Source organism: Hypomesus transpacificus, chromosome 23 (assembly GCF_021917145.1).
Source record: "Hypomesus transpacificus isolate Combined female chromosome 23, fHypTra1, whole genome shotgun sequence".
Taxonomy (NCBI): domain Eukaryota; kingdom Metazoa; phylum Chordata; class Actinopteri; order Osmeriformes; family Osmeridae; genus Hypomesus; species Hypomesus transpacificus.
In genome coordinates this window covers 19271152-19298116 of record NC_061082.1, presented here as the reverse complement: position 1 = coordinate 19298116, position 26965 = coordinate 19271152, and the positions used below count along the sequence as shown (strand labels likewise).

At 42.8% G+C, this 26965-nt stretch overlaps 2 protein-coding genes across 4 annotated transcripts; one reads left to right on the top strand and one right to left on the bottom strand.

Annotated features, from left to right (window-relative positions):
* The first annotated feature begins 734 nt into the window (after positions 1 to 734).
* On the top strand, positions 735 to 26688 carry LOC124485359 (DDB1- and CUL4-associated factor 17-like). 2 transcript variants are annotated; one of them, XR_006958055.1, is made up of 16 exons: positions 735 to 1042; positions 1277 to 1468; positions 1614 to 1717; positions 1865 to 1955; positions 2147 to 2283; positions 2610 to 2685; positions 2806 to 2895; positions 2994 to 3101; positions 3205 to 3307; positions 3703 to 3833; positions 4711 to 4823; positions 4924 to 5011; positions 5228 to 5311; positions 5613 to 5768; positions 6264 to 7020; positions 26593 to 26688. XR_006958055.1 is itself a non-coding variant. In XM_047046940.1 (15 exons), exons 1-15 carry the CDS (start codon positions 1019 to 1021, stop codon positions 6378 to 6380), a joined length of 1614 nt encoding a protein of 537 aa, XP_046902896.1. In that variant the 5' UTR covers positions 735 to 1018; the 3' UTR covers positions 6381 to 8576. The 2 variants fall into 2 exon arrangements, 1 of the variants encoding a protein (XP_046902896.1); XM_047046940.1 differs by lacking the exon at positions 26593 to 26688 and having other exon boundaries at positions 6264 to 8576.
* LOC124485363 lies at positions 17178 to 25519 on the bottom strand. 2 transcript variants are annotated; one of them, XM_047046944.1, is made up of 2 exons: positions 25387 to 25519; positions 17178 to 19767 (listed from the first exon to the last, which is right to left on the bottom strand). In XM_047046944.1, the coding sequence occupies exon 2, from the start codon at positions 19701 to 19703 to the stop codon at positions 18351 to 18353; it is 1353 nt and encodes a 450-aa protein (XP_046902900.1). In that variant the 5' UTR covers positions 19704 to 19767; positions 25387 to 25519; the 3' UTR covers positions 17178 to 18350. The 2 variants fall into 2 exon arrangements, with proteins under 2 accessions (XP_046902900.1, XP_046902899.1); XM_047046943.1 differs by lacking the exon at positions 25387 to 25519 and adding an exon at positions 20457 to 20588.
* Positions 26689 to 26965: the final 277 nt, after the last annotated feature.

Sequence of the window (26965 nt, the reverse complement as noted above, 5' to 3'; positions counted from 1 at the left end):
GTTTTTAATTACAGCATTCTTGCCTTGCTCCTCCACAGGAATTCTGGGGCTTGAATTTTCTTCTGCTCTCTGGCGAGCCTGTTCTGTCTCCTCGTCGGTCCACTGCACATGGTCCCTGTTAAGCACATGTCAGCAGGCTTAGTTTGACTGTTCAGCAAACATGTTACACAGATTTCAAAGTACTACTCATTTTGGCTTTTTGCCCATCCATGCACTAATTATAACTCTGCACAAAAGTGGACAAGTGGACACAATAGGATTTTGTTTTGGTATGGTTAAGTATTTGATTAGTTCCATTACCTTTGCATTACAATGTCATGTGTTGTAATGTACTACATGCACTTTACGATATCAATGGATCATCTAGGAAGACTAAACGTGTTAAAAATGTTCTAAAATACCACATGTTGTGCTGAAAAACGTCATCGGAGTTGGTAAGAATTCTTGCTCCAAGGGGAGCAGGGGGTCGTCCTCTCGTGCTGTTCAGTCTTCTCAGAAACATCGCGACTGATGTTCGGGACAGGCTTCGGAAACCACGCATTTTGTCTGTCAAGTTGACCCAAAAAGCAAGTAATCTGATAACAGACTGCAGGACATTTCTGAAGACAAATGGGTTTGTGCAGGGTCTCTGTTAATTAATATCATCATTAACACAGGTCACCATAGGTCTGGCGACAGGTAGTGGTACAATACTGTAACTTAATGGCAGAATAAAAGAGCCTGACAACGTATTGGGTTGAGGCAAAATAGAACACATCTAAAAATATTTTTGAATGTGTAAAATGTAATTGTGCTGTTGTCAAATTAACCATGTAACAGTGGTGACAAAGGCAAAACGTTTGTAAATTGACAACATTTCATTGGATGCCTGCCAGAAGACCTATGCACTCGGATAAGGAAGTGAATTGTTAAAAACACTGTGACTACAAAAATGGAGAGCATCTGTCAAATGGCTAGCTAAAAAAATGAGACATGATCCTTTAAAATCCAAAAATTACATATTTGGAGAATCTGCGCGATGTCGACTGCAACCAGTTGTCAGGTAGCCTACTTTAAATGCACCTTGCGATGCTTCGACTGCGTTCCAAACGGTACTCTAAATACGACTAGTTGCTAGTTATCTTTGCTGTAGTTTTTACAGTGTCCTTAACAGTTTGCAGCCTGTATCCTTAATCGATCGAAAGTGTTAATGGTGAATCCAGACAGCTACAGTATTTTATTCTGAATTGGCTGAATGTAGTGTACAATAAAACATTGCATTACCTTTTGTTTTTAGCAACCTAGCCAGCCGGCGGATTATCGTGTTGTTCAAGACCAGCCCTCGTGTACTAAACGCCATCTAGTGCTGCCACAACGTAAAAGAAAAATAAATGCGATTGACCTTTTGAGCCGGAGATCCCGAGGCATACCAGATTCTGGGACGTTGTCAAGACACAACCTGAATATTCTGAGGGGTATCGTGCTTCAGGTATGTGCAGGGTCCCAAATACTGATAGTACAGTAATAACCCTACTCTTGATACACACTCAAGTTTGAAATGATTTACCCAGTGATGATGGTGTGAAGGCTACAATTGTGATGCTTACAAAAATATTATTTTTTGTAAATTCCAGGACAGTCGAAACTTCATCAAGGTCTGGACCAAGACATCGAAGTCTACAATACGTTATGAGAGCGGAAAGATCTATTTCGAAAATTATCAGCGCTGCTACAGTTGGTAATACGTTTGAACCGTAGAGAATTATTTAATTTCTACTATTGTATTGAATCATGTTGTATTATTTTCTAATAATTCCAGTAGACATGGAGTGTGGGTTATGACCGAGGTTCCTGTTTGGACATTAAATGACCCCTCTCTCCTCAGCCTCCCATCTGAACCTCAGCTCCTGTACGAGTTACCCAAGCGGGCCAAAGCAGAGAAAATCGAAGATGCGCTATTATGTCAAAGTCCACTGGTAAGGGAGGATTTTTTTCACTATTCTTAACTAGTCAGGTTCCTTCAATAAACAGCTCATAACAGCTCTGCATTCCCCAAGAGGTCAGACAAACCTTGTTCTGGGAGTCCTGGTCACAGATACATGAGTGAAGATGCCTGTCTGAATGTTTGTTGTCAGCCGTACCGTTCTAAAATGTTTCCCCCTCACAGGACAAAGTGTTGCCTACACGGTCTGATCACAAACCAAGTCTCTTGGCGTTGACAGCCAACAATTGGCTGTATCGCTTGTCAACTGAAACGGGTGAACAGCTGCAAAAAATCTTCTTGTCCCCACATCATAAGTTCAGGTAAAACGAGTTGGGAATCAGGTGCTTTTCACGTGACTTGTTTGGATCTTTATTACAGTACATGCATAAATTCAAGTGAGCTTTTTGATGTTATAAACAAGAGGTCTTCAACCCTGGTCCTCAGGGACCCCCTGCCCTACATGTTTTAGATGTTTCCCTGCGCCAACACACCTGATTCAAATTAATGGGTCTTTATCTAAGCCTGATAATGAGCATTCATTTGAATCAGGTGTGTTGGAGCAGGGAAACATCTAAATCATGCATGGCAGGGGGTCCCTGAGGACCAGGGTTGGAGACCTCTGTTATAAACGTATCATCTTTGACAGATACATCAACTGGGATGTGGACCAGGAGACGTTCTATGTCAAGTCCACTCTTAAAAAGGCACCCTTCACCCAGCAGGTTAGTACTCCATCAGTCAGATGTATGTATTCTTCTATAATTTATATCTCATCCATTTATTGTATCACTTAATGCTCAGTGTGATACTACAATAATCTTTTCCTCTTCGCCTCCTAACAGGCAGGACTCAACGAGAACACCCTGGTACACATGGCTGTCTTCCATGTCTCACCACTGCAACTTGTTGGTTCTCTGGAGATAAACAAGAACGTAGGATTTCTTCCCCTTCATAGATTTCACTCTCTCGATTTTAACAAAAACCATGGAGTTGTGTTGTGATTTTCATTCGTGTGGCTTTGTCATTACAGGTATTTGGGAACACTGTCATAGATGTCAGTCTTTCTCAAGGAGTACTAGCTGTGTCTCACAGCACAAAGGTCGTAAAGCTCTATAGTTTTGAACACATCTTGAAAAAGGTATTGATTAAAACAATAACTTTGTTTTTTAAATATGGGACCATTTTGGCTGTTCGTACTGTATGACAGCCAACACTGTTTACTATGTATTTTTCTCTGCCAGTTTATGATGAAGAGATGGGAGCTTGGAGATCCATGCCACTTAAAGAGCACTGACGTTGTGGGAGATGCACCTTGTGGTATTCCAGTCAATATTGACATCAAGGGTAGGTTATGTTCATCTGTTTGTCGGATGTTACGACCATTAGAACTTCATCCCTCCATCAGTACTCTGTTAGAATTGTAATCAAGGGACAAAATGCCCTGTTCTTTACTCTGCAGAAACAGAATGCCCTCTTCTTTACTCTGCAGAAACAGAATGCCCTGTTCTTTACTCTACAGAAACAGAATGCCCTGTTCTTTACTCTGCAGTAACAGAATGCCCTGTTCTTTACTCTGCAGAAACAGAATGCCCTGTTCTTTACTCTGCAGAAACAGAATGCCCTGTTCTCTGCAGAAACAGAATGCCCTGTTCTCTGCAGAAACAGAATGCCCTGTTCTCTGCAGAAAAAGAATGCCCTGTTCTTTGCAGAAACAGAATGCCCTGTTCTTTACTCTGCAGAGAGCCCACCTGTGCTGTTTGAGGTGCCGTGCTTTGACAACGGTATTCAGATCGGAGGCCATCCATGGCACTACATCTACACCTCACGCCAAGGCGCCCACCACATCTGCTCACTGAAGGACAAAGCTCTGGTACTGTCTGTGTTGCTCTCTAGCATGATGGGGATCTGTGCTGCTCCCCTCAGCTGATTGGATGTTTGGTTGCAAGTGGGTCAAACCCTGTTCAGTGAGCCACTTCAGGAAAGACACAGATGGTGCAGACAGTTATTGTCCTTAGCTGCCAGGAGAGCTGTTGTATGATGGAGGAACATACTTTAACCAGGATTTGCAGCAAGTATCTAGATTCTGTAGACATTTTATCATGGCTAAAGAGTGTTCCTATTATGTGCCTAAAGTGATACACGTGAGAAATGGTTGCTCATGATCATGGCTGGAGAGTACTTTTATATTCAGGAATGTTATTCACACACAAATTGCATACTGACATGACAGGACTTTCTAAAGGCCCCGTCAAACCATAAAGTTCTGGTCAACGTTCTCTGAACGTTCTAATCGTTTACTTTTATATACAGGAATGTTATTCACACACAAACTGCATACTCTGCTTTATATAAAAAACATCTCATGTCTTAATGTGAAAGCAACAGGTTGCAATTTGAGATAAAATCTGTGTCCATCATGACATGACTTTCTAAAGGCCCCGTCACACCATAACGTTCTGGTCAACGTTCTCTGAACGTTCTAATCGTTCAATTTCGAGCATTCTAGGGCGGGTGACTAACGTGTGACTATTGCATGCGGTCTCTGCCGGGATTGACGATTAACGACAATAGCGTCACCAGTGTCCACACAACGCTCTTCTAGCGCTATACCAGCGACCATGGACGATTACCATTGTTTCCTCTAGCATCATAGAACGTTGACCAGAACGTTAAGGTGTGACAGGAGCTTTAGGAACATTGTCACTTGTGTGTGATGGTTTGAGTTTGTATTGTATTCTACAAACAAGGTAAATTTTCATGGAATTCAAGACATGAAAAGTTGCTCTCTGGAGTCCGACTGGATCTACTTTCACCCTGATGACTCGGGCAGAATAATCCATGTTGGGCCTAGCACCATTAAGTAAGATAACATCACTTCCTGTCCTCTGTGTTTACCTGCTATCTGGTTATGGATGGGGAATCATCAACTGTAAATTGCGTCATTTTCATTTTTTCCCCAGTATGCTGAAGATCCAAGGTGGGCTAGAGACTAACATGTCATCTCGAGTAGTTCAGGACTTTTCCATCACAGCGCACAGAGATAACAGAGTGAGTTGAATCTCAGAAGATTCGTTTTTAGAGTCTAGCATATTGTCTGTGTCAATTGCATATGTTAAAAGATGCAGCCTTATGTAAAATATAATATATCCACCATGTAAATATTAATTGTTAAAGATCTTTAGTTGAGTTTTGCACTGGATAAAAAAGTTTTTTAATCCTCCGGAAATGGATTTACTCAAACCTTTTTGGTTGTGTTTTTACCAGGCTGCTGCCCAGGTCACTGTGACCTCCTCGGGCCGTACGGTGAAGAGGAGATTCCATCAGCTGGATGATGACCCAGAACAGGAGGTACAATGTCTGGCATTGCCTTTTCATCCAATATTAAGGACAGAAAACTGTAATGGAAATGATGAATACAAACTGTCTGACATGTTACACTGGCTCAAGTAGACAGTATTTCTGCGTTCTCTGGCTGTATTTGCAGTATAACATTCAATTGAATTGTTCATCCCTGTTTTCATAATTGGTTAATAATCACAAATTCCTTTACATTTACAACACGGGGACCCCATCTGCAGTTGGCTGTTCCTGCTTAACCTTTTCAGAGTTAAGTCTTACTGTTGACTTGCCTTTTGCTGTAAATCTATAGACCTTCCGGATAGTTGAGTTTGAGGATGAACTGGACCTCCTGGCAGTCGTGGAGGTGACCAGCTGTGCTGATGAAGGAAGAGCGCAAGTCCGTCTCCATGACAACCAGAGTGGGATGTTACTGAAGAGGATCCCTCTCATGGAGTCCTGGGACGAGGTGAGCGCTTCAGTGCATGCCTTTAGATATCACGAGTGCAGTGCCCGTGATGTGCGTTTAGATATCACGAGTGCAGTGCCCGTGATGCCCCTGGCGTGATGTAGCTGGTGATAAAGAGGTTGGTTGGTTTATTTGATGTTAACTTAATTGGAGTTTGTGCGTTTTCCGTAGTGCAGTGCCCACGGCTAATTTGTTAACATATTTAAATGTATTGTTGCGTCTATATATTCATTTTTATTTGTTACGGAACGTCAACACTGCATGTTCTTGAAGCCTGAGCCATATACTTGTCGCATACACTGCCCGGTTCTCCAGATAAGAACCACAGACGCACTTAAGAACACACACAGATTCCTGGAATTATAGTTAGATAGCCCCTGAATGCTCACACTGTACAAAACGTCTATCTGTCCTTGGCTTTGACTTTGCTTTTGATATCATGTTGCTGGCCTGGGATTAGGATTTGCAATAATGGGATTTTTTGTTTTGTTTCAGACCTACAGGCATGAACTGTTCTTCGATAAAGACACAATTGTTCACATTGGACAAACAAAGACCAACTTCTGCTGCAGTGTTTACAAAATTAGACACGGGACGGAGGAGCTAGATTGAAATGAGACTAGTCTGGACTCTAGACTAGAATTAAGGATTATAAAGACACATTTCTGGGTGTTTCACTTTTGAAAACTTGCCATGAACTACCTTTTCTAAATATTGAGTTATTGATGCTTTTGATACTTTTTAATTTTTTGCAAGAATTGTTTCTTTTACGTGCCTGATGTGTTGCCACGTGCAGTTAACTTTATATACGACGCGTAACTTTCCACGCCCCTAACTGTTGACATAAGCCTACTTTTTAGGCCAATGCGGCAATTTCGTAACAAGTGAAGTTACAAAACATCGGTTATGTGGAAGAGAGACGACGACAACGATCCCCTCGCCCCCACCCCCCCCTCATTTCCCTCGGTTAACCTCTTAAAATTCCTCTGCTTTGAGACATCACTTTTGAGTCACTTCCTCCGTTAAGCCAGTGGGTTCCTGGCGCAGACGCTGTCAGAGATGGCGATGGAGAGTTTCAGGCAGTTCTTATTCACTCTGTGCGTTGCTGTCTCTGTTGGGTTTGTGGCTATAATTTTTGTCCTGAGATGGGTATTTCACTTTAAGGAAGGTTTGGCATGGGATGGAGGACTCGCCGAATTCAACTGGCATCCGGTTTTAGTTGTTATTGGTTTTATTTTTATACAAGGAATTGGTGAGTGTAGTAATAAATGGGAGTCAGGTGGCTGAGTGGTTAGGGAATCCGAAGATTGCCAGTTCGATTCCTGGCCATGCAAAATGACGTTGTGTCCTTAGGCAAGGCACTTCACCCTAGTTGCCTCTGGGAAATGTCCCTGTACTTACTGTAAGTCGCTCTGGATAAGAGCGTCTGCTAAATGACTAAATGTAAATGTAATAAATACCAGAATACTATAAGGTGAGTTTCCCTTAGTTACTACCAAAAGTTAGAGAGAGTTTAAGATTTCTCGAAATCTAAACATTTTCTCAGTTACATTTGTGAAACGAAAATTGTAAAGTTGATTCTGTGCAACAACAAACCTTGAAAACTGATCAAAATTGGCAAATGCCACGAGTACTTTCAGTAATTCCTTCCAAGACTGTGTTAAGTGTTTTCAAGAGGATTTATGCAGATTCTATAATTCCCAAAATGTTATTCCACAACTAATTAATTTGCATCACAACAAATCTACTTGAATTTGCTTGTGCCTAAACTCCTGATCTACTACGCAACATGTCTTCAGTCTGGTGTTCCAGATGGTTCCAGTGGGAATGTGGGGTACACAGTTCACTCTGACCATCAGCAGATTCCAGCCTGAAGATGCTGCAGGTTATGACTGTCAGCAGTGTACTGAGTATCCATTCACAGTGTGTGCAGGAGATGATCAGAGCGCTCAGCAAACTGATCTGAGACCAGGTGCAGAGCTGCTACAGACGACTGAACTCAGCTCATGGTAGCAGCTCTTTACTGCTCAGCTCATGGTAACAGCTCTTTACTGAACTCAGCTCATGGTAGCAGCTCTTTACTGAACTCAGCTCATGGTAGCAGCTCTTTCAAAGGATGTGCACATGCTCTCAGTCTCACCAGTACAGCATGTTAATATAGATCTCACACCTCCTCTATTTTACTGACAGGTGTCCATCACCTCAGTAATTTAGAAACATCTAGGAGATCCACCCTCGTTTCCCCTCATATTCACAAGCAGGGGCAGTTCTACACGGGGGCCTACAGGGGCCAGTGCCCCTGTAAAAATGTCCCTGCCCCCCCCCCCCCCTGTGGCTCCCCTGAGCTGACTGAATAATTAAGATGTTATTTTTCTTCGAGTAGTCATTTTGAAACGAGGAAGGGACATAGCAGCCTTTGAGTGAGAGAAACATATCAAGGTATTGAGAGAGCTGAGGAGCTTGAAGAGGGAAAGCCAGAGCTGTTTCTATGATTTTAATGTAAAGCAAAATTAAAGTATTTAATGTTTAAATATCATTTGTTTCCGTTTTTTAATGTGCCCTTCTGATTAAACACTGCCCCCCCCCCTTAGCCTCCCCAGTAAAATGTGTCTAGAACCGCCACTGTCCACAAATAAGATGAATACCCATCATACACAATCTTAACCTTCACCTCCTTTACAATTGGTTTGATGTCTGGAGAAAACAGATGCAACAAAAGCCTTAATATTGAGGGAATTACAAATTGTTGATTGGTGAGTCGTCTTTGTCTTCAAGTCTCCCCCTTCATTACATAGTACACACACATGAAATCCTATATTGACATGAACATGAATGAGTTTTTCTGCATCTTGTAGAGATATAAACTCCTGATATTAAATCATTACAATGATGTATTCTCCCTTCATCCAGTGTGGGACATATGTGAAGCTTTTGGTTGAGAGGAGCTTTTGTTAAAGTCCTGATGAAATAAACACCCTTTTTTTGCAATAGAAATCTAACGTTTCTTGATGTAAGGCAACTCTGATATTTCTAGTCCGCTCAGCTCATAGAACCAACACCGGCTTTCCTTTGGCTGAGCTATTAGCCCGAAAGCTAACGTTATGCTAGCAAGATTCAAAGGCAATAACATTGTGTACGGTGTTAAGGCGTGTCAAACTGGGTAGTGGAGATGGATACAAGGTTAAATACCGGACCAAGTTATTTGTAGTTTAATAATAAGAAATGATGCAATCACAAGAATACACAATGAAAACAACACACCAGGATGTTCTTAGTCTAATACAGTGAATCAGTCAATGATGCCAATGCAGCTTCACAGAAACAGAGTCACAGAATAGAACAAACGAAAGCCTTCGTTGAGAAAGTGGTCGTGACAGAGATCAGAGAGAGTTCTGCCCATACCAAGTTCTGTCTCCCTGTCCTCAGGAGACAGGTCTTGTACCCCCCAGAGAGGGAGTGCCTTTGATGGGTGATTGGTCAGAAGACCATAGGGCGGGGCTGTGATAGTCCAATTAAATGTCCAGGGCGTTCGTGGTGGCACATGGTGGGCAGTCCAAGGGTCTGGTGTTGTTCAGAGAGGGAGGGAGCGAAGAAGACCCACAGGTATGATGCAATCAAGCAGGGGGGGGGGGGGGGGTTCTCCAGGGTAGGGAGTAGTTTACCTGACGTTTACGAGATCATCTTATCAATGACTCTCTTCGCTTCAACCTCGTCACCAGCAATAACATGAACAGCTGCACGAACTGGAGCAACAATTAAATTTCTCTCTGAATATTCCACCCAAGAATTCCCAGCACTCTCTGCACACGTTTTGGCAGCATCTGTAGCTCCTACAACAGCGCAAGAACCAGCTGCAACTATCTTCACAGTGCTCTCAACAACAGTGGCAATTTCCCCGATCACCGGAACTGACTTTACTGCACCCATTCCTGTGATCATAGAAAACAAACTATGAGACACACATTGAAACATTAAAACGTGAAAATTACCATACGATAGTGGGTTTAGTTAAACCCATATGATCTAACCTAACTAGTCAGTGAAACCACGACCCCTGGGCTTGAATCTCCCGGGCCACACCAGGGTGTCATCCAGAAAGAAACCAAGCTTGGAGACGGGCAGTGGGCATGATTAAAACCGGATCACTAGTCAAACCAATATTTTGAAGAAAATGTTAGTCAAAAATAGGAATCTTGTTAATTGGCTACTACTAACCCGACCCCGAAATAAGTCACTGGTAACCGGGGTTTTAACAGCATCAGCTAAGCTGTCTAAATTTTATACAAACCCGTTGACCTGTTGAGGGAAAAGGATGAGCTTGGGGGTATATCGGATCATATTCGTGCTGGACGTTTCCGTGAGGGATGGGCAATAACAGTGAAAGTGCCATAACTCACAATCTGCTCACGCTCACTAAAACGACATGTGTGAGTGTGTCAGCGTTCTCACACTATTTTCTCCTTGAATTTGCAAGGAGAGAGGCAATAAGCGATGTTCCAATATTCCAAGGGCCAGCATATATTCCAGCATGTGGAGAGATATTATTGCCTCCATTCTTGATAGTTTGAATATATTTCTTTTGAAACCCATATCAATAATATAATTAAAACAGATTGTTATCATATCAAGGCGTTTGTCTCTCAGGCTGACACTGAAAGACAGTGCAGGGGTGGACTGATGGAAAACAGTGGCCCGGGAGTTACTGTCAGACCGGCCCACTCACTCAATACACGGTGCACGGCCCACTCAGTACACGGCGCGTTGCCCACTCAGTACATCGCACGTATCGACTAGTCAGTGGCCTACTTGGAAAAATACCCATACGTTTTACATTATTTTGGATGATTACAAAAAAATTACATCATATGTTTTTTTTTTATAACATATGATGAATAATAAAATGATACTGGCTATTGTAACACTTCAAGGTAGGTATAGTTTGCTAGATGAATATGCTTAACTCTGGGCTAGTATCAGATGGTTAGGCCTATATGTATAACTACAGAGCCTTAAGGAATTAATGTCAGCAGAGAAAGACCACACATTAAAGAAACTGGAATCAGAGGATAGTATTAGTATGAACCAGTGGCGGCTCCTGAAAAAATTCTCAGGGGGGGCAATTTGATAATGATTGTGGCGACCCATTCAGTAGGTAAATTAAGCAAGACAATTGTATCAATTTGTAGTTAGCTGATTAACTCATACAGCAACATATTTTTGTTCACTAGATGACAGCACACATATTTCCCCTCTGCCGGATGGGCGATAACAATAATTTTATTTTCGATCCGATACCGTACTTTCAAGGCCCGTATCGTCAATATTGATACAGATACTTCTATGAAATATTTGATAGTTATTTACAATGCATTCTGAATGCCATCATTATTAATATTAAATAAACTGCAATAGACATTACGTGTCTGTGTTGCCTCCTCTGCTCGCACCAGGCTCTTTAGGGTGTTTAACTTTTAGATGCTTTGTCATGTTTGTGGTATTGCCACAATGGCGTATTGTTTTTTTGACAAATGTCACATGAAGCTTCATCGTTGTTAACTGGAGTGAAAGAACTCCAGATTATGCTTATTTTTATTTCAGTCATAAACGCAGCAGAGTGTGCTTTCACTGAGTGAGAGTGAGAGAGTGCGGCGCGCTGCCGCTGATGAACTCATGATAAGCACAGACACAGCGTAAGAAAAAATAGTTCCCAAGTACATTTCTATACTATACGTCCTACTACTATTATTAAAACATTCTAAAATCACTTGTTTAAAAGAAATCCCAGGTAGGATCGATATTTTAAATTGAGAATCGATCCTTTTAATGCAATGCCAGTATCGAAAATATAGATACTTTAGGATCGATCCGCCCATCCCTACTACATAGCTAGAGTAGCTAGTTACAGGTGGAAAGCTATGGAAGAAAGTTGCATCCAGGAGCCTTCAGAAGCAAACATGATGTGGCTCCACATTAAATGATCCCACTTTTTCATTATCCACACGTCTCAAATGTTGTATGATGTAATAGTAACAGGACACATGACCAACATTAGGAAGGGGGCAACATATAAGTCAAAACTAACAATAGTCATTGACTGATCTTGAAAGCGTCAGATGGCTGAGTGGGTAGGGAGTCGGGCTATTAATTAGAAGGTTGTTGGTTCGATTCCCGGTATGCAAAATGACGTTGTGTCCTAAAGGCACTTCACCCTACTTGCCTCGGTGAGAATGTCCCTGTACTTACTGAAAATCGCTCTGGATAAGAGCGTCTGCTAAATGACTACGGTAAATGTACATTTAAATTTGTGACACCTTTGATGAGAAAATCGTCCAACATCGAGTGAAATTCTAAGACTGAAATAACGCGATTAGAAAGTAAAACCCCTAGCCTATTCAGCCGCAGACATTAAATGTACACAGAAAACTTCTGATTTAGGAAATTTGTAGCAAATACTTACTCAAAGTATCCAGGTGAGATGAGATGAGCAACTGGTGTTTCTAGCAAAACTTCAGCAATGAGTAGCAGAGCAGAACTAGGATCTATGCAGTAGTGAAGGATTCTTTGTAACAAGAAGCTGTATTTAAATATAAGTGGAGGGGGTGTTGTTCAATGTTAAACATTAATTGTCATCGCAGTTATGTGATTTACAAGAAATGGCTATTCCTTAAGTGAAAATGAAAACAATCTTTATCTTGAATGTTTTTATTGATTAGGTTGATTGTAACTTAAAAAGATCAACCCTCGCAAGGCACCTGGCCCAGATGGTATATTAGGTAGCCCTCAGGCTCTCTCAGCCTGTCTACTACTCTCCACCTACTTCAGAAGGACCACCATTGTCCCTGTGCCCAAGAACACCAAGGTCACCTGCATGAAGGACTATCGCACGATTGCACCAACCTCTGTCATCATGAAGTGCTGTATGCATGTATGGACGGGGGGAATGCCTGGATGACAAACAATTCTGCCGACGTGCACCCCAAGTACGGATGTGACCCTACAAGCTCACACCCAGTTATATTACCACAAGCCTTAGGTGTGGCCTTACCCTCACACCCAGTTATATTACCCTAACCCTTAGGTGTGGCCTTACCCTCACACCCAGTTATATTACCACAAGCCTTAGGTGTGGCCTTACCCTCACACCCAGTTATATTACCACAAGCCTTAGGTGTGGCCTTACCCTCACACCCAGTTATATTACCACAAGCCTTAGGTGTGGCCTTACCCTCACACCCAGTTATATTACCACAAGCCTTAGGTGTGGCCTTACCCTCACACCCAGTTACATTACCACAAGCCTTAGGTGTGGCCTTACCCTCACACCCAGTTATATTACCACAAGCCTTAGGTGTGGCCTTACCCTCACACCCAGTTATATTACCACAAGCCTTAGGTGTGGCCTTACCCTCACACCCAGTTATATTACCACAAGCCTTAGGTGTGGCCTTACCCTCACACCCAGTTATATTACCACAAGCCTTAGGTGTGGCCTTACCCTCACACCCAGTTATATTACCACAAGCCTTAGGTGTGGCCTTACCCTCACACCCAGTTATATTACCCTAACCCTTAGGTGTGGCCTTACCCTCACACCCAGTTATATTACCCTAACCCTTAGGTGTGGCCTTACCCTCACACCCAGTTATATTACCCTAACCCTTAGGTGTGGCCTTACCCTCACACCCAGTTATATTACCCTAACCCTTAGGTGTGGCCTTACCCTCACACCCAGTTATATTACCCTAACCCTTAGGTGTGGCCTTACCCTCACACCCAGTTATATTACCCTAACCCTTAGGTGTGGCCTTACCCTCACACCCAGTTATATTACCCTAACCCTTAGGTGTGGCCTTACCCTCACACCCAGTTTTATTACCCTAACCCTTAGGTGTGGCCTTACCCTCACACCCAGTTATATTACCCTAACCCTTAGGTGTGGCCTTACCCTCACACCCAGTTATATTACCCTAACCCTTAGGTGTGGCCTTACCCTCACACCCAGTTATATTACCCTAACCCTTAGGTGTGGCCTTACCCTCACACCCAGTTATATTACCCTAACCCTTAGGTGTGGCCTTACCCTCACACCCAGTTATATTACCCTAACCCTTAGGTGTGGCCTTACCCTCACACCCAGTTATATTACCACAACCCTTAGGTGTGGCCTTACCCTCACACCCAGTTATATTACCCTAACCCTTAGGTGTGGCCTTACCCTCACACCCAGTTATATTACCCTAACCCTTAGGTGTGGCCTTACCCTCACACCCAGTTATATTACCACAACCCTTAGGTGTGGCCTTACCCTCACACCCAGTTATATTACCCTAACCCTTAGGTGTGGCCTTACCCTCACACCCAGTTATATTACCCTAACCCTTAGGTGTGGCCTTACCCTCACACCCAGTTATATTACCACAAGCCTTAGGTGTGGCCTTACCCTCACACCCAGTTATATTACCACAACCCTTAGGTGTGGCCTTACCCTCACACCCAGTTATATTACCACAAGCCTTAGGTGTGGCCTTACCCTCACACCCAGTTATATTACCACAAGCCTTAGGTGTGGCCTTACCCTCACACCCAGTTATATTACCCTAACCCTTAGGTGTGGCCTTACCCTCACACCCAGTTATATTACCCTAACCCTTAGGTGTGGCCTTACCCTCACACCCAGTTATATTACCCTAACCCTTAGGTGTGGCCTTACCCTCACACCCAGTTATATTACCCTAACCCTTAGGTGTGGCCTTACCCTCACACCCAGTTATATTACCCTAACCCTTAGGTGTGGCCTTACCCTCACACCCAGTTATATTACCCTAACCCTTAGGTGTGGCCTTACCCTCACACCCAGTTATATTACCCTAACCCTTAGGTGTGGCCTTACCCTCACACCCAGTTATATTACCCTAACCCTTAGGTGTGGCCTTACCCTCACACCCAGTTATATTACCCTAACCCTTAGGTGTGGCCTTACCCTCACACCCAGTTATATTACCCTAACCCTTAGGTGGGGCCTTACCCTCACACCCAGTTATATTACCCTAACCCTTAGGTGTGGCCTTACCCTCACACCCAGTTATATTACCACAAGCCTTAGGTGTGGCCTTACCCTCACACCCAGTTATATTACCACAACCCTTAGGTGTGGCCTTACCCTCACACCCAGTTATATTACCACAAGCCTTAGGTGTGGCCTTACCCTCACACCCAGTTATATTACCACAAGCCTTAGGTGTGGCCTTACCCTCACACCCAGTTATATTACCCTAACCCTTAGGTGTGGCCTTACCCTCACACCCAGTTATATTACCCTAACCCTTAGGTGTGGCCTTACCCTCACACCCAGTTATATTACCCTAACCCTTAGGTGTGGCCTTACCCTCACACCCAGTTATATTACCCTAACCCTTAGGTGTGGCCTTACCCTCACACCCAGTTATATTACCCTAACCCTTAGGTGTGGCCTTACCCTCACACCCAGTTATATTACCCTAACCCTTAGGTGTGGCCTTACCCTCACACCCAGTTATATTACCCTAACCCTTAGGTGTGGCCTTACCCTCACACCCAGTTATATTACCCTAACCCTTAGGTGTGGCCTTACCCTCACACCCAGTTATATTACCCTAACCCTTAGGTGTGGCCTTACCCTCACACCCAGTTATATTACCCTAACCCTTAGGTGTGGCCTTACCCTCACACCCTCTGCAGCCACATCCATATCACAATAATACATACCAGAATACTATTAAGTGAATTTCACTTATGACTCACTTATTTCACTTACTACCTAAAGTTAGAGACAGTTTAAGATTTCTTAAGAAGTCGAAACATTTTCTCTGTTAAATTTGTGAAGTTGATCCTCTGCAACAAACCTTGAAAACTGATGCGATTTGGCAAATGCTGCGAGTAGATTCAATAATTCCTTCCAAGACTGTGCTAAGTGTTCTCAAGAGAACTTATGTAGATTCCAGAATTCTCAAAATTGTATTTGACAAGGCTGGAGACTAATTAGCTTGCGTCACAACAAATCTACTTGAATTTGCTTGTAACAGTGTAACCTTGGCATACAAAGAAATAACAGTGAGTATCAAACCTGTAAGAGACTAACCTCATCGGAATAAGAAAATGTGGACTCGACCTAACTTTTATGATGGAAGGGTTGACAAAACAGTTCAACAGACCTTTACACGTATTGTGCAACCTGTTGCACCTGTTGTTGTGATTAAAGAGTGCTCCCTACTGGCAGACAGAATACATCAAAGTTTGGGTCTCCTGAAATCAACACTGTCCTTACTCGGCATCTGTAATTCCGCATTTGAGCGTTGTGATTGGTTACTGGAACACTTGCTGTGGACACATTTAAGGGTTGTGAACAAAGTGGCCCTAAATTAGATAAGTATAACTATTGTTGAATGAATAGATCAGGAGACGTTTTATGTCAAGTCCACTCTTCACCCATCAGGTTTGTACTCCATCAGTCAGATGTATGTATTCTTAGTAGTATCTCCTCTTAATATGCTGGGTTAGGGTTTCTGTACAGTTAGAATAATTTGATGCTGGGATATACAGAGCAGACAATAGAGGGGGTGCATTTCATGACAGGCTTAATGCCCCCCCTGCTAACTCTGACTAGGAAAGTGTCACTTGCCTGAAACTTACTGTGGTTACTCATACAATCTTAAATATTATAGTATATAACCTAATGCAGCAAAGCTACACACCAGAAAAAAATGGGCGAAAATGAAAAGACAAAGCATATTTTGGATTGTATCTAAGCCTTAGACAGCCTTATGGAGTCAGGCTTTGACTCTAAGCAGTACTACGTCACATTTTGTGGGTGGGTGTTTTTCTGTCTCTACTTGAAGTCTCTCCTCTTAATATCCAGGGTGCTGCAGGTGTCTGGTTCCCTTGTGTGGCCTCATAGGTCACTGTTGTTGCCTTCGTCGTGAAGGAGGGTCTTTACAGATCGCGGGTACAACATGTGGCGTGGGTCGTTTTCTGTCTCTTATAGCGTGACCTTTGCCGTGACCTTTGACCTTTGCCCGCAAATGCCGATGGCTGTGGAAACATCAGTCCTCATCACCACATCCATTGAGCACATACACACATATTAGGCAGCCCTCTCACTCTGTCCCTTTCTGCCCCCCTAGTCTAGACTATCTTTGCTGTGGGATGCTGCTGTAGTCTCGACACCTGATCTACTTGTAGAAACCCTCAGCCTACACGACCCACCCCCACCCCACTGTCATGCATGTATTCTACCCCATGTATGATAGCATGCCCGTCCTGATACGTGTATGATATCACCTGCGATGTTCCTGATTGTTTCCTCTCCCCTTCTCCTCCCTCTCCTTCTGCCACCAGCCCCCCCATCCCCCTTCCTTCTTCTTTTATCCCTACCTCTTTACCCGGTCGGCTCCAAGCGGATTGACCCCCTCGTGTGCTGCGGTTCTCCTTAAGGTTTCTTCCTGAACGGAGAGATGTTTTCTTTGCCCCTGTTGCCATTGTGCTCTATGGAGGGTTCAGGCACTGGGCTCTGTAAAGCGCCTTGAGGCAATTGTATTATTTAGACGCTATATAAATACAAAGTAATTGAATGTAATTGCATACCCTAACAAAACAGCAATACAATTACTGTATGCAAATGAAATGAGTAAGCTTTTTATTTTTGTCTGCAGTTCACAGAAAGCAACAAAACATATACAATACATATGGTAAAATATGAAAACACAAAGCATATTTAGGTTTATACCAGAACACAGTATGTATGTGTAACGGGTGTGAACCTGTGAAACTCACTCCTCAGGTATGTAATGGGCTACCCGCGTCAACGAATAGCTAGCTTTTCTTTGGCGTAGCTGGTAGTGGTCGCGCTTGGCAAGTCAGAGGTCATGCATTCGAGCCCAGCGAGTGGCGAACGACGCCTTGTAGTGACGGAGCGTGGCCACGTCCATTACATACCGTCACATATGTGAACAGGTAAGTGTATGTGTCTATCAGTCAGCATGTGTGTGTGTATGTGTGTGGGTGTATTTCTCCCTCTGAGTAAACGTATGTGAGTGTTCTGTCTCTTCTCGAAGCAGTCTTGAGACACAAGCTGAACTTTTGAACATAACTTGCTGATGCCATCACACATTGTTGCTGTCTGTGAGCTTCATCGTATTACGTCAGTCACAAGTTGAGAATTCAACCTTTAAGTTACAACTGTCCCTGTGCTACAACTGCACCGTAAAATATGATCAAATAGTATAATACATTATTATATGCGATAATATTTGGAGAATATATGGTCTTGCATTTTTTGGGGGGAAATACACACAAAATAAATCATGTTTGTTTTTTGTTTTTTTTACGCTTAAAATTGTGTAAAATCTATTTTGCCCACGTATACTTCTCTGGGCTCTACATAACACGACATGCCTTTGAAAGAATAGGTACTGTGTAGGACACACGTTTGCAGAAGAGGGACCAAGAGGAAATAATCCAGAGAGAGTAGGACAATATCAGGAAACTGAAGCATATATATAGTTCCTGTTTTGCACAGCACAGCACAACTCAATTGTTATTAACGAGTCATTGTTTTTCTTTTGTCCTGATAAAACGGATACCTTTTAAGCCTGAAACTTGGTACATCCGGTCTGCATTTTTGTTTTTTTCGCAGCTACAGTCATCACTTTCTTCACAGGCAACACACACTGCAACCGCGCCTAAACCATACTTAACAGCGCTTTTTATAGCGGGCACGGAAGTATCCAGAACGAACTGACGTGTAGGTACAGGCATCCCATGAATACCATCGGTGGGCACATCTCCCATCAGAAGGTCGAACTGTATACAGTTGTCGCATCTCTTTATAGCTGTGATCTGCCCATTATGAGACCTGACACTAGTTGTACGAATATTAGCTTTGGCTCCGTGAGTACCCAGATTCTCAATGGCATGATGTTCAGCACAAGTATTTATACCTCGATTCCTAACTCTTGGCTCAATATTCATATCCATCTCATTTGCAGTTTTTTCAAGGATTCCTTTCTGTCTTGGGAATTCACCGTAATGTCCTTTCCTAGCATTTGTTTTACTGGTGTATCCACTAGCTTCGCCTTTAGAGGCATACTCATTCATTCTGATCTCTTGTCTGCATCGTTCGTTTGTCCCGTAAGCTTCCTTTCCCGTTTCCAGGTGTTTGGCTTTCGTGCAAACGTGGTTATCTCCATTCACTTTCTTCCTTATTTTATCTAACTTCTTGCCAGTGTCAACAACATCCTTGGCGGCGTCCTTTCCAATTTTGCTTTTCAACACTTTCCTTTGCTTAGAAGCTTGATTCAGCTTCTTGGTGGCTTTTGCTGCACCAGCTCCGGTAAGAAAATCTCCGGTAACGGAGTATGCCACATTTATTGCTGAGTTGATAACACCGTGACCATCTCCCTTTTTATCAGATTTAATTGCCTGGTCGACAGATTCTATAATTCCATAAGGCTTATTTTCAATAGCAGATACCGTTGTATCGTACACAACTCCACCTGATGCGCCCGCTAGTCCACCAAGAACTAATCCTCCTCCAACTCCACCAGTTAGAGCTCCAGCTCCCACCACAGCCAGTGTGCGACTGGCACCTTTCATGCAATCATGACCATGTTCCGTATCCCCAATTGCATAGTGAACTACACCCTTTACGTGCCCTAAAACTGGAGTGCTGTCAATGACATTCAGAGAGGATTTTCCCATCTTCACCAGGACTCTCTCCGCTTCAGCCCCGTCACCAGCAATACCATGAACAACTGCACGAACTGGAGCAGCAATAAGACTTCTCTCTGAATATTCCACCCAAGAATTCCCAGCATTCTCTACAAATTTTATGGCAGCATCTTTAGCCTCCTGGTCGTTTAGTATCTCTCCTGCAAGAGCGCAAGAACCAGCTGCAACCATCTTCACACTGCTATCTACAACAGTGATGATTTCTCCGACCACCGGAATTGTGCTGCACCCATTCCTGTGAACACAGAAATATAAAATATGAAAATCACCATACAATAGTGGGTTTAGTTAAACCCATATTATCTAACCTAACTAGTCAGTGAAACCACGACCCCTGGGCTGGAATCTCCCGGGCCACACCAGGGTGTCATCCAGAAAGAAACCAAGCTTGGAGACGGGCAGTGGGCACAGATTAAAACCGGATCACTAGTCTCACTAATATTAATCTTGTTAATCGGCTACTACAAACCCGACCCCGAAATGAGTGTTATGATCAGAGACCTATGCACTTTTGTAAATCTCTCTCTTGGAAGTCGCTTTGGATAAAAGCGTCTGCTAAATGCATAAAAAAAATTTTTTTCAAATAATAATAATTGGGTTGGCAGTATTTTTTATTGCCACCCCTTGCCACCCCTTAGATCCGCCACTGTACACAACGTTTGTTGGATATAACTATTTTGTGCTGAAAGGCAGCTTACTGTTTATTTACTATTTCTAATGTCTCAGGTGACCGTATTATAAAAGCAATAAGGTACGAGAGGCGTACTGTATCGTCAATAAAGTATGTGTTCAAGGGTGTTGTTAGGCCCGACGCGCAGCACTTCCGCTTCTGGTTAGTTACTATGAAGTAACTTTGGAACATCACATTCTCTGTTAATGTATGTGCACAATGACACTGTGAAGGAATATTGTAAAATCACTTACTTTAAAGTCTGCTTTTCAGTATAAGAATCTGCTTTACCGATTCTTGTAGTCACAAAATGGATCCTGTCCTGTGTAAAATATTTAGACTTTCACTTTCACTTGTGCCTCTCCCCACGTCTCTCATGCATGCCCGACTCAGACTCAGACTCGGCTCCAGAACTAATTCAATGGCGGGGGCATTTTTTTCACAAGGGGGGCACGCATTTACAAAGCATGTATGAGAGTCAAAATAACAGCAGACCTGCATATTCTACATGAACGTGTAGCCATCTTGATATTTAATTTATAGCCAATGCCAGTATTTCTTATTTATACTTTATTTATACAATACAAAATACTGATTCAAATACAAAATACTCAATTTTTGAAGGGGCACAGCATTCCATTAGGGGGGGCATTGCCCACACCCCGCAGAACACAAACCATACCTATCCACAGGGGTGTATTAGTCCTTGAGTAGAAATACTTTCTTACTGTACTCAAGTATTATTTCTGAGTATCTGTACTTTTATTTAATGTTTTTTTATACATACTTTTTGCTTAATACTGCTCCACTACATTTTCCATATATTGATGTAACCTATGTAAGGAATAATGCACTGGAAGCAAGTCAGTTATGAGAAAAAAAAACGTAGACAGGGGGATGCTACCGTTGTTATTTTCCATAACTCACTTGCTCCCAGTGCATTATACACTTATATCACAGCTAACTTGCCAAAGTAATTTATGCATATGCTGTAAATTATGTTTAATGTGAACCAGAGGCGTTGTTAGACATAAAACTCTACTGGGGCACAGGCCCCTAATTCATATCCCTTTTTTTATTTCAAGCTTGCTGCGCTCAATGCATTACTAGGCTATAGAAAATCCCCTTGCTTAACCCTCTCTACAACAGTACAGGGATGCAAATTTGATATCAGCTTTGATAGGGACATCTCTCATTTAGAAACTATATCTTTAGTTTTGTAATGTTTTCTTAGCCTACCTCAATTCTGACTTGTGTGCTGAGTCCGACACCTGGGAGCTATTCCAGAAAGCAGGTTAAGTGATATACCTGGGTAAGTTAACTCCCCAGCTGAAACCCAGCTTTGTAGTAACATTGCAAATCAGCTGTTGGGTTAACTTATCCAGTTATGTTGCATAACCTGCTTTCTGGAATAACCAACTGGCGTTTTTTTTTAATGCATTTAGCAGACGCTTTTATCCAAAGCGACTTCCAAGAGAGAGCTTTACAAAAGTGCATAGGTCACTGATCATAACAACGAGATAACCCCAAACATTGCGGGTAGCCAAAACATGAAGCATACATTGTGAAAAAACAGTCCCAAAGGGAAGAACCATAAGAGCATGTAGTGAAACAAGTTACAATTAAATAACATGAACCTCAATCTTCCATGGAAATATATTATTTTTACATTACAGAACATTTCAATAAATAATATTAATATTACTGTTGAATTTAAACTTCAATATTCTAGCCTATTCATTTACCATAGTGAGTACTGTACCCCCCTACTTTGGGTTTGATTCGCCTCCAGGAGGCCACCCAACAACTTCCTTCTGCCACCCCATTGCCACCCCGAATGAAAATCTCTGGATCCGCCCCTGAAAAAGGGTCTAACGACGCCCCTGATGTGAACTTATGTTATTATAAATCATGAATTAATACAGTGCAGAACTATTGTTTTATCTTTTGTTGACCTTAATGAAATATCATTATCAATCTCAACAGGTATATCATTCATCTAAATCATAAGAAAGTTTATACATTTGGTACTTAAGTGGGATATGTAAGATATGTATAGAACGCCTGACTTTATTGGGAAAATAAGAATAATTGATGGATGCACTTGGGAAAATGCCGCCCCCCTCTTCATGCCGCCCTATGTCGCCTGTAGGAAGGACCGGCCCTATGTCGCCTGTAGGAAGGACCGGCCCTATGTCGCCTGTAGGAAGGACCGGCCCTATGTCGCCTGTAGGAAGGACCGGCCCTATGTCGCCTGTAGGAAGGACCGGCCCTATGTCGCCTGTAGGAAGGACCGGCCCTATGTCGCCTGTAGGAAGGACCGGCCCTGGAAATATGAATGGTAAAAACTTGTTGAAGTTTGTCCTCTTTCCTGATATCTTGCAATGACTTCTGGGAAATCAGAAGCGTTCTCGCTGGCCAATTCACCATCCGATGCATCCTCGATAAAAGGAGCGGATCATGAACATTTCCCGGTATTTTTGGCGTTCTTGGTGACTTGTGTCAGAGCCTGTTTAGGGAGAGCCTGTCCAATCCCTATTAAGCCCCATTGTACCAAATTTGTTTGCAGTTCCACCAGAGTTCCACTGGGGGTGATCGCGAGCAAGTGCAAAATTAATGGGAGTCTATGGAGCTAAACGGGTAAATTTGTCAATTTCACCTGATTGTCGTTTTTGCATGTTCAACCTGGATTACAGGTCGAAAGTTGAATGAACGAGTACTTATGTCCTTTCGATTTCTTACAAGGTAAGTCGTTGTTGCCCATAACACGCTAGCATTCTGCTTACGAATGCTGATTGGTTAGTGAAGGACTGACTACGACCAGAGATCCCGCTTGATGGCATCCGAAGCAGAACCAGAATGTGAGAACATTAGCAACATTAGCAACAGCATTAGCAAACCAAAACTTTTTCTAACATGTCAGCTGTGTTGTTGATGCCTCGAGAGAAAAATGGAAGTGACCAGAGCAGGGGCGTAGCCAGAATTTTTTTTGGGGGTAGGCCTAGAAAAATATGGATAGGCATCTTTTCATTTTTTTTTTACTTATTTACTTTGTGATGTGCACCCGGAGCATAAGTTTTCGGCAATATTTTCGTTTTTGGGTAGGCCTTAAAACAAATTGGGTAGGCCTGTGCCTACCCAGGCCTACCCGTGGCTACGCCTCTGGACCAGAGCTTGTCGTGAAGCAGTAGCCTATCTCTGGTCGTACAATGTGTATGACGTCATTCAAATTTTAAAAGTATTTTTAGAACAAAAAAAGCGACTTTAAAAAATCTAACACCCAGCAGTGAGTATTTTTTTTTTTTGGTCTCCCTTTTCAAATTCAACATTCAAATTACTAGACAAAAAGATAGATGATATCTATCGATTTTGAGGGGTATAGCTCCATAGACATCCATTCATTCTGCACTGGACTGTTAGCGCCCTCATATGGAACTAGGGTGGAACTGCAACCAGTTCGGAAGTTTCCCAAGTGGCAGTGCTCCAGCCTGACGTTTTTACATGTTTTTCTTCTTCTAGTAGTTATCATGAAACGAGGAAGGGACATTGCAGCCCTTTTTGCCCCAGTAAAAAATAAAGTTAGAAAAACATATCAAGGTATTGAGAGAGCTGAGGAGCTGGAAGAGGGAGAGCCAGAGCCGTTTGTATGATTTTAATTTTAAAATGTGTCTAGAACTGCCACTGGCCGGCCCTGCTGATAACACTCCGTTGGGCTGTGACTCGTGAGTAGTTACTGTTGATCATCTGTCCATCATCTATAAAGCCTGCCCTGAAAATTTGATTGGTATACGAACAGCTCTTGTTCGGGCATAGTTTTTCCCCAACCGAACAACCCCAGACCCAACTTCCAGACCAACATTTTCATAATAGACATTCTCTGCTCTTATCTTCCGCCGCTGGCGCTGTATGAGACACTGGTAGTGATTTGTGACTGACTGGTGAACTGAGGAAATATCCTCGATTAAAAAAATGTGCTGCCAGATGTCAAAAGAAATGCTTCGTTTAACAAGATAAATTAAATGTCAATCAGCATCCAATTGCCAGGGATAGCAAATGAAATTTTGGGGTGGCACCTGGGGTGGCCAGTCCGATATCAGGGGGGTCCAGTGCAGGGCCGTAATCATAATATATATTGGGGGGGACACATCCCCCCCAATATTCAAATCTGGTCAAAATGTCCCCCCCAATGTATTAATATAAACATATAAATAAAATATAAATGTGCTACGCTCTGACAGTCAACCACGCACGCTGTCCGAAATTATCATAAAAAATGTAATCATATTCATAACTACACTTTAAAAGTTTTCAGAGGGGACCCTCAGATTTAGTCCCCCCCAATGTTGACTCCATGGCTACGGCCTTGATCCAGTGCCACCCCGGCCACCCATCTGCCTCCTCGACTGGTCATGCCTTGGGTCAGAGAACTGTACATTTTCACGTGCACGCGCACTCTACAGGCATGAACTGTTCTTCGATAAAGACACAATTGTTCATATTGAACAAACAAAGACCAACTTCTGCTGCAGTGTGTAGTCTGCCAGAGCGGCTTCAAGGTCATCCGTCATCATTCTGCTGGACCTTTCTGCAGTTGAATATGAAGCAAATGAGTTTGCTCTGCTCCCAGAAGGCCCTCTCTTATCAGTCCTAACGTCTGGTTTTCGTTTGGTTAATATCTCTTTATCTAATGCGAGCGCCTGTCCTAAAATGGATGGAAGACGGATTTGTTTAATTTATAGTAGGCTACTCTGAACTTAGGGTGTGGGTGCTGAAAACAATTCACCGCCAGAACAGTAGGTGGAGAAGAACATAAACACAGAGAAATTCCTAAATCCTAAATTTCCCTCGGGATTAATAAAGTAGCCTATCTCTATCATTGTGGGAGATTCCTATAGGCAAGGCAAGGAAGGGCGCTTGAGGTCAAATTTTAGGCAAAAAATGGTTGATAGTTAACTGCTTAGTTAAAGAAAACTGCGCAGAAACTCCACTAAATGGCCTTCAGTGTGCAGGCCTTTAACCCGAACAAAAAATAACATTGGGACCTTTGACGAAAAAATCGTCCTACATCGAGTGAACTTCTTAGACAGACATGATTAGAAAGTGAAACCCCCTTGCTTATTCAGCCGCATACATTAAATGTACACAGAAAACTTATGATTTAGGACATTTATAGCAAACACTTACCCAAAGTATCCAGGTGAGATTAGATAAGAAACTGGTGAAGCAAAACTTCAGTAATGAGTAGCAGAGCAGAACTATGCAGTTCTGGAGGATTCTTCGTAACGAGCAGCTGCGGAGTTAAGGGGGGCGGGCGCTGGTTGAGGACGGAAAAAAACTAAAACCAGAACCGTAACTAACCAACTACATTACATTTAGTCATTTAGTAGACGCTCTTATCCAGAGCGACTTAAAGTAAGTACAGGGACATTCCCCGAGGCAAATAGGATGAAGTGCCTTGGACAAGGACAATTCCCTAATGTTAAGATAATTTATTTATCAAGTAATGCACAGAGTCGTCGGATTCAAAGAAAGTACAATAGTTTAATGCTTGCCTGCAAGGAGACAAAGTCTGATCGCAATCCAAAGTTTGTGTGATGCACAAATTGTCAATGAAGACCATGTATTGGTGAGAAGTCCCCTCCTCTGCATATCAGCTGTCAATATGATCGATCCCAGAGGTAGTGCTCGTGCACGTAGAAACTTACAGAGTTTTCTCACCCTAGGCTTGACCATATGATTCACTCAACACGATAAGGTTAAACACATTTATTGCACCTCTAGTATGCTAATGGTCAACCTAGGTCAGTTTGTTTACGTAAGCCTAGTGTCATCTATAGGTCATGGAAGGAGGGGGTTCTCTGCTGGCAAGGAATGCACCAATATGTTCAGAATGTAATGTTACATCCTAAATTTGTCCGACACTTAACTGCTCAGCCACCTGACTCCCACTCTACTTGCAAAGGTTCTAAATGGCATTGCACCTTCATACATATCTGAACTCTTAATATGTTATCAACCACAAAGGAACCTTAGATCCTCCAATGCCAATCTTGTGTGCCCAAAGTACTCCACAAGCAAAGGGGAGAAGCTGCTTTTATGCATTAAGCACCAAAGCTGGAACACCATGTATATCCAACAGGTCGTAACCCGCACGCAGGCCAGTAATTGTGCTTTTTCTGATAGCAAATGGCTTTACAACTGCAAAAAGCAGGTCATGGCTTTTATGGGCCCATACCATATATAATAACATAGAGAGTATCAAACCTGTAATAGACTAACTTCATCAGAATATTTTATTTTCTCTTGGCCAAACATAGATGTTTTGATTAATATTAGATTGACGTTTACAAACAACAGACATACTCAAATTTGAAATGGTATTTCTTTCAGCTATCATTGTATACAGACTGCCATGGAGCTGGAAATGCAGCAAGTTAATGATGAAGTTTATTCATGCTGGCCTCAATATACTGGCCTTTGGCTTTGCTGCTGCATCCATGGAAGCAGTCTTTGACTGGAAAGATCCCAAGTATAAGGACTCGGCCCCAAAAGCAGTGTTTGTGAATGTGCTAGGAGTGCTCACAGCACACTTAGAGGGTTGACCTGGAGGCCAGCGAAGATGCCAGGAAGAGAAATGGAAAACTAGAACACCCAGGACCGGCCAACTGACCGGCCAACTGACCGGCCAACTGACTGGCCAACTGACCGGCAAACTGACCGGCTAACTGACCGGCCAACTGAGTGCCTCAAGAAACCCACCTGC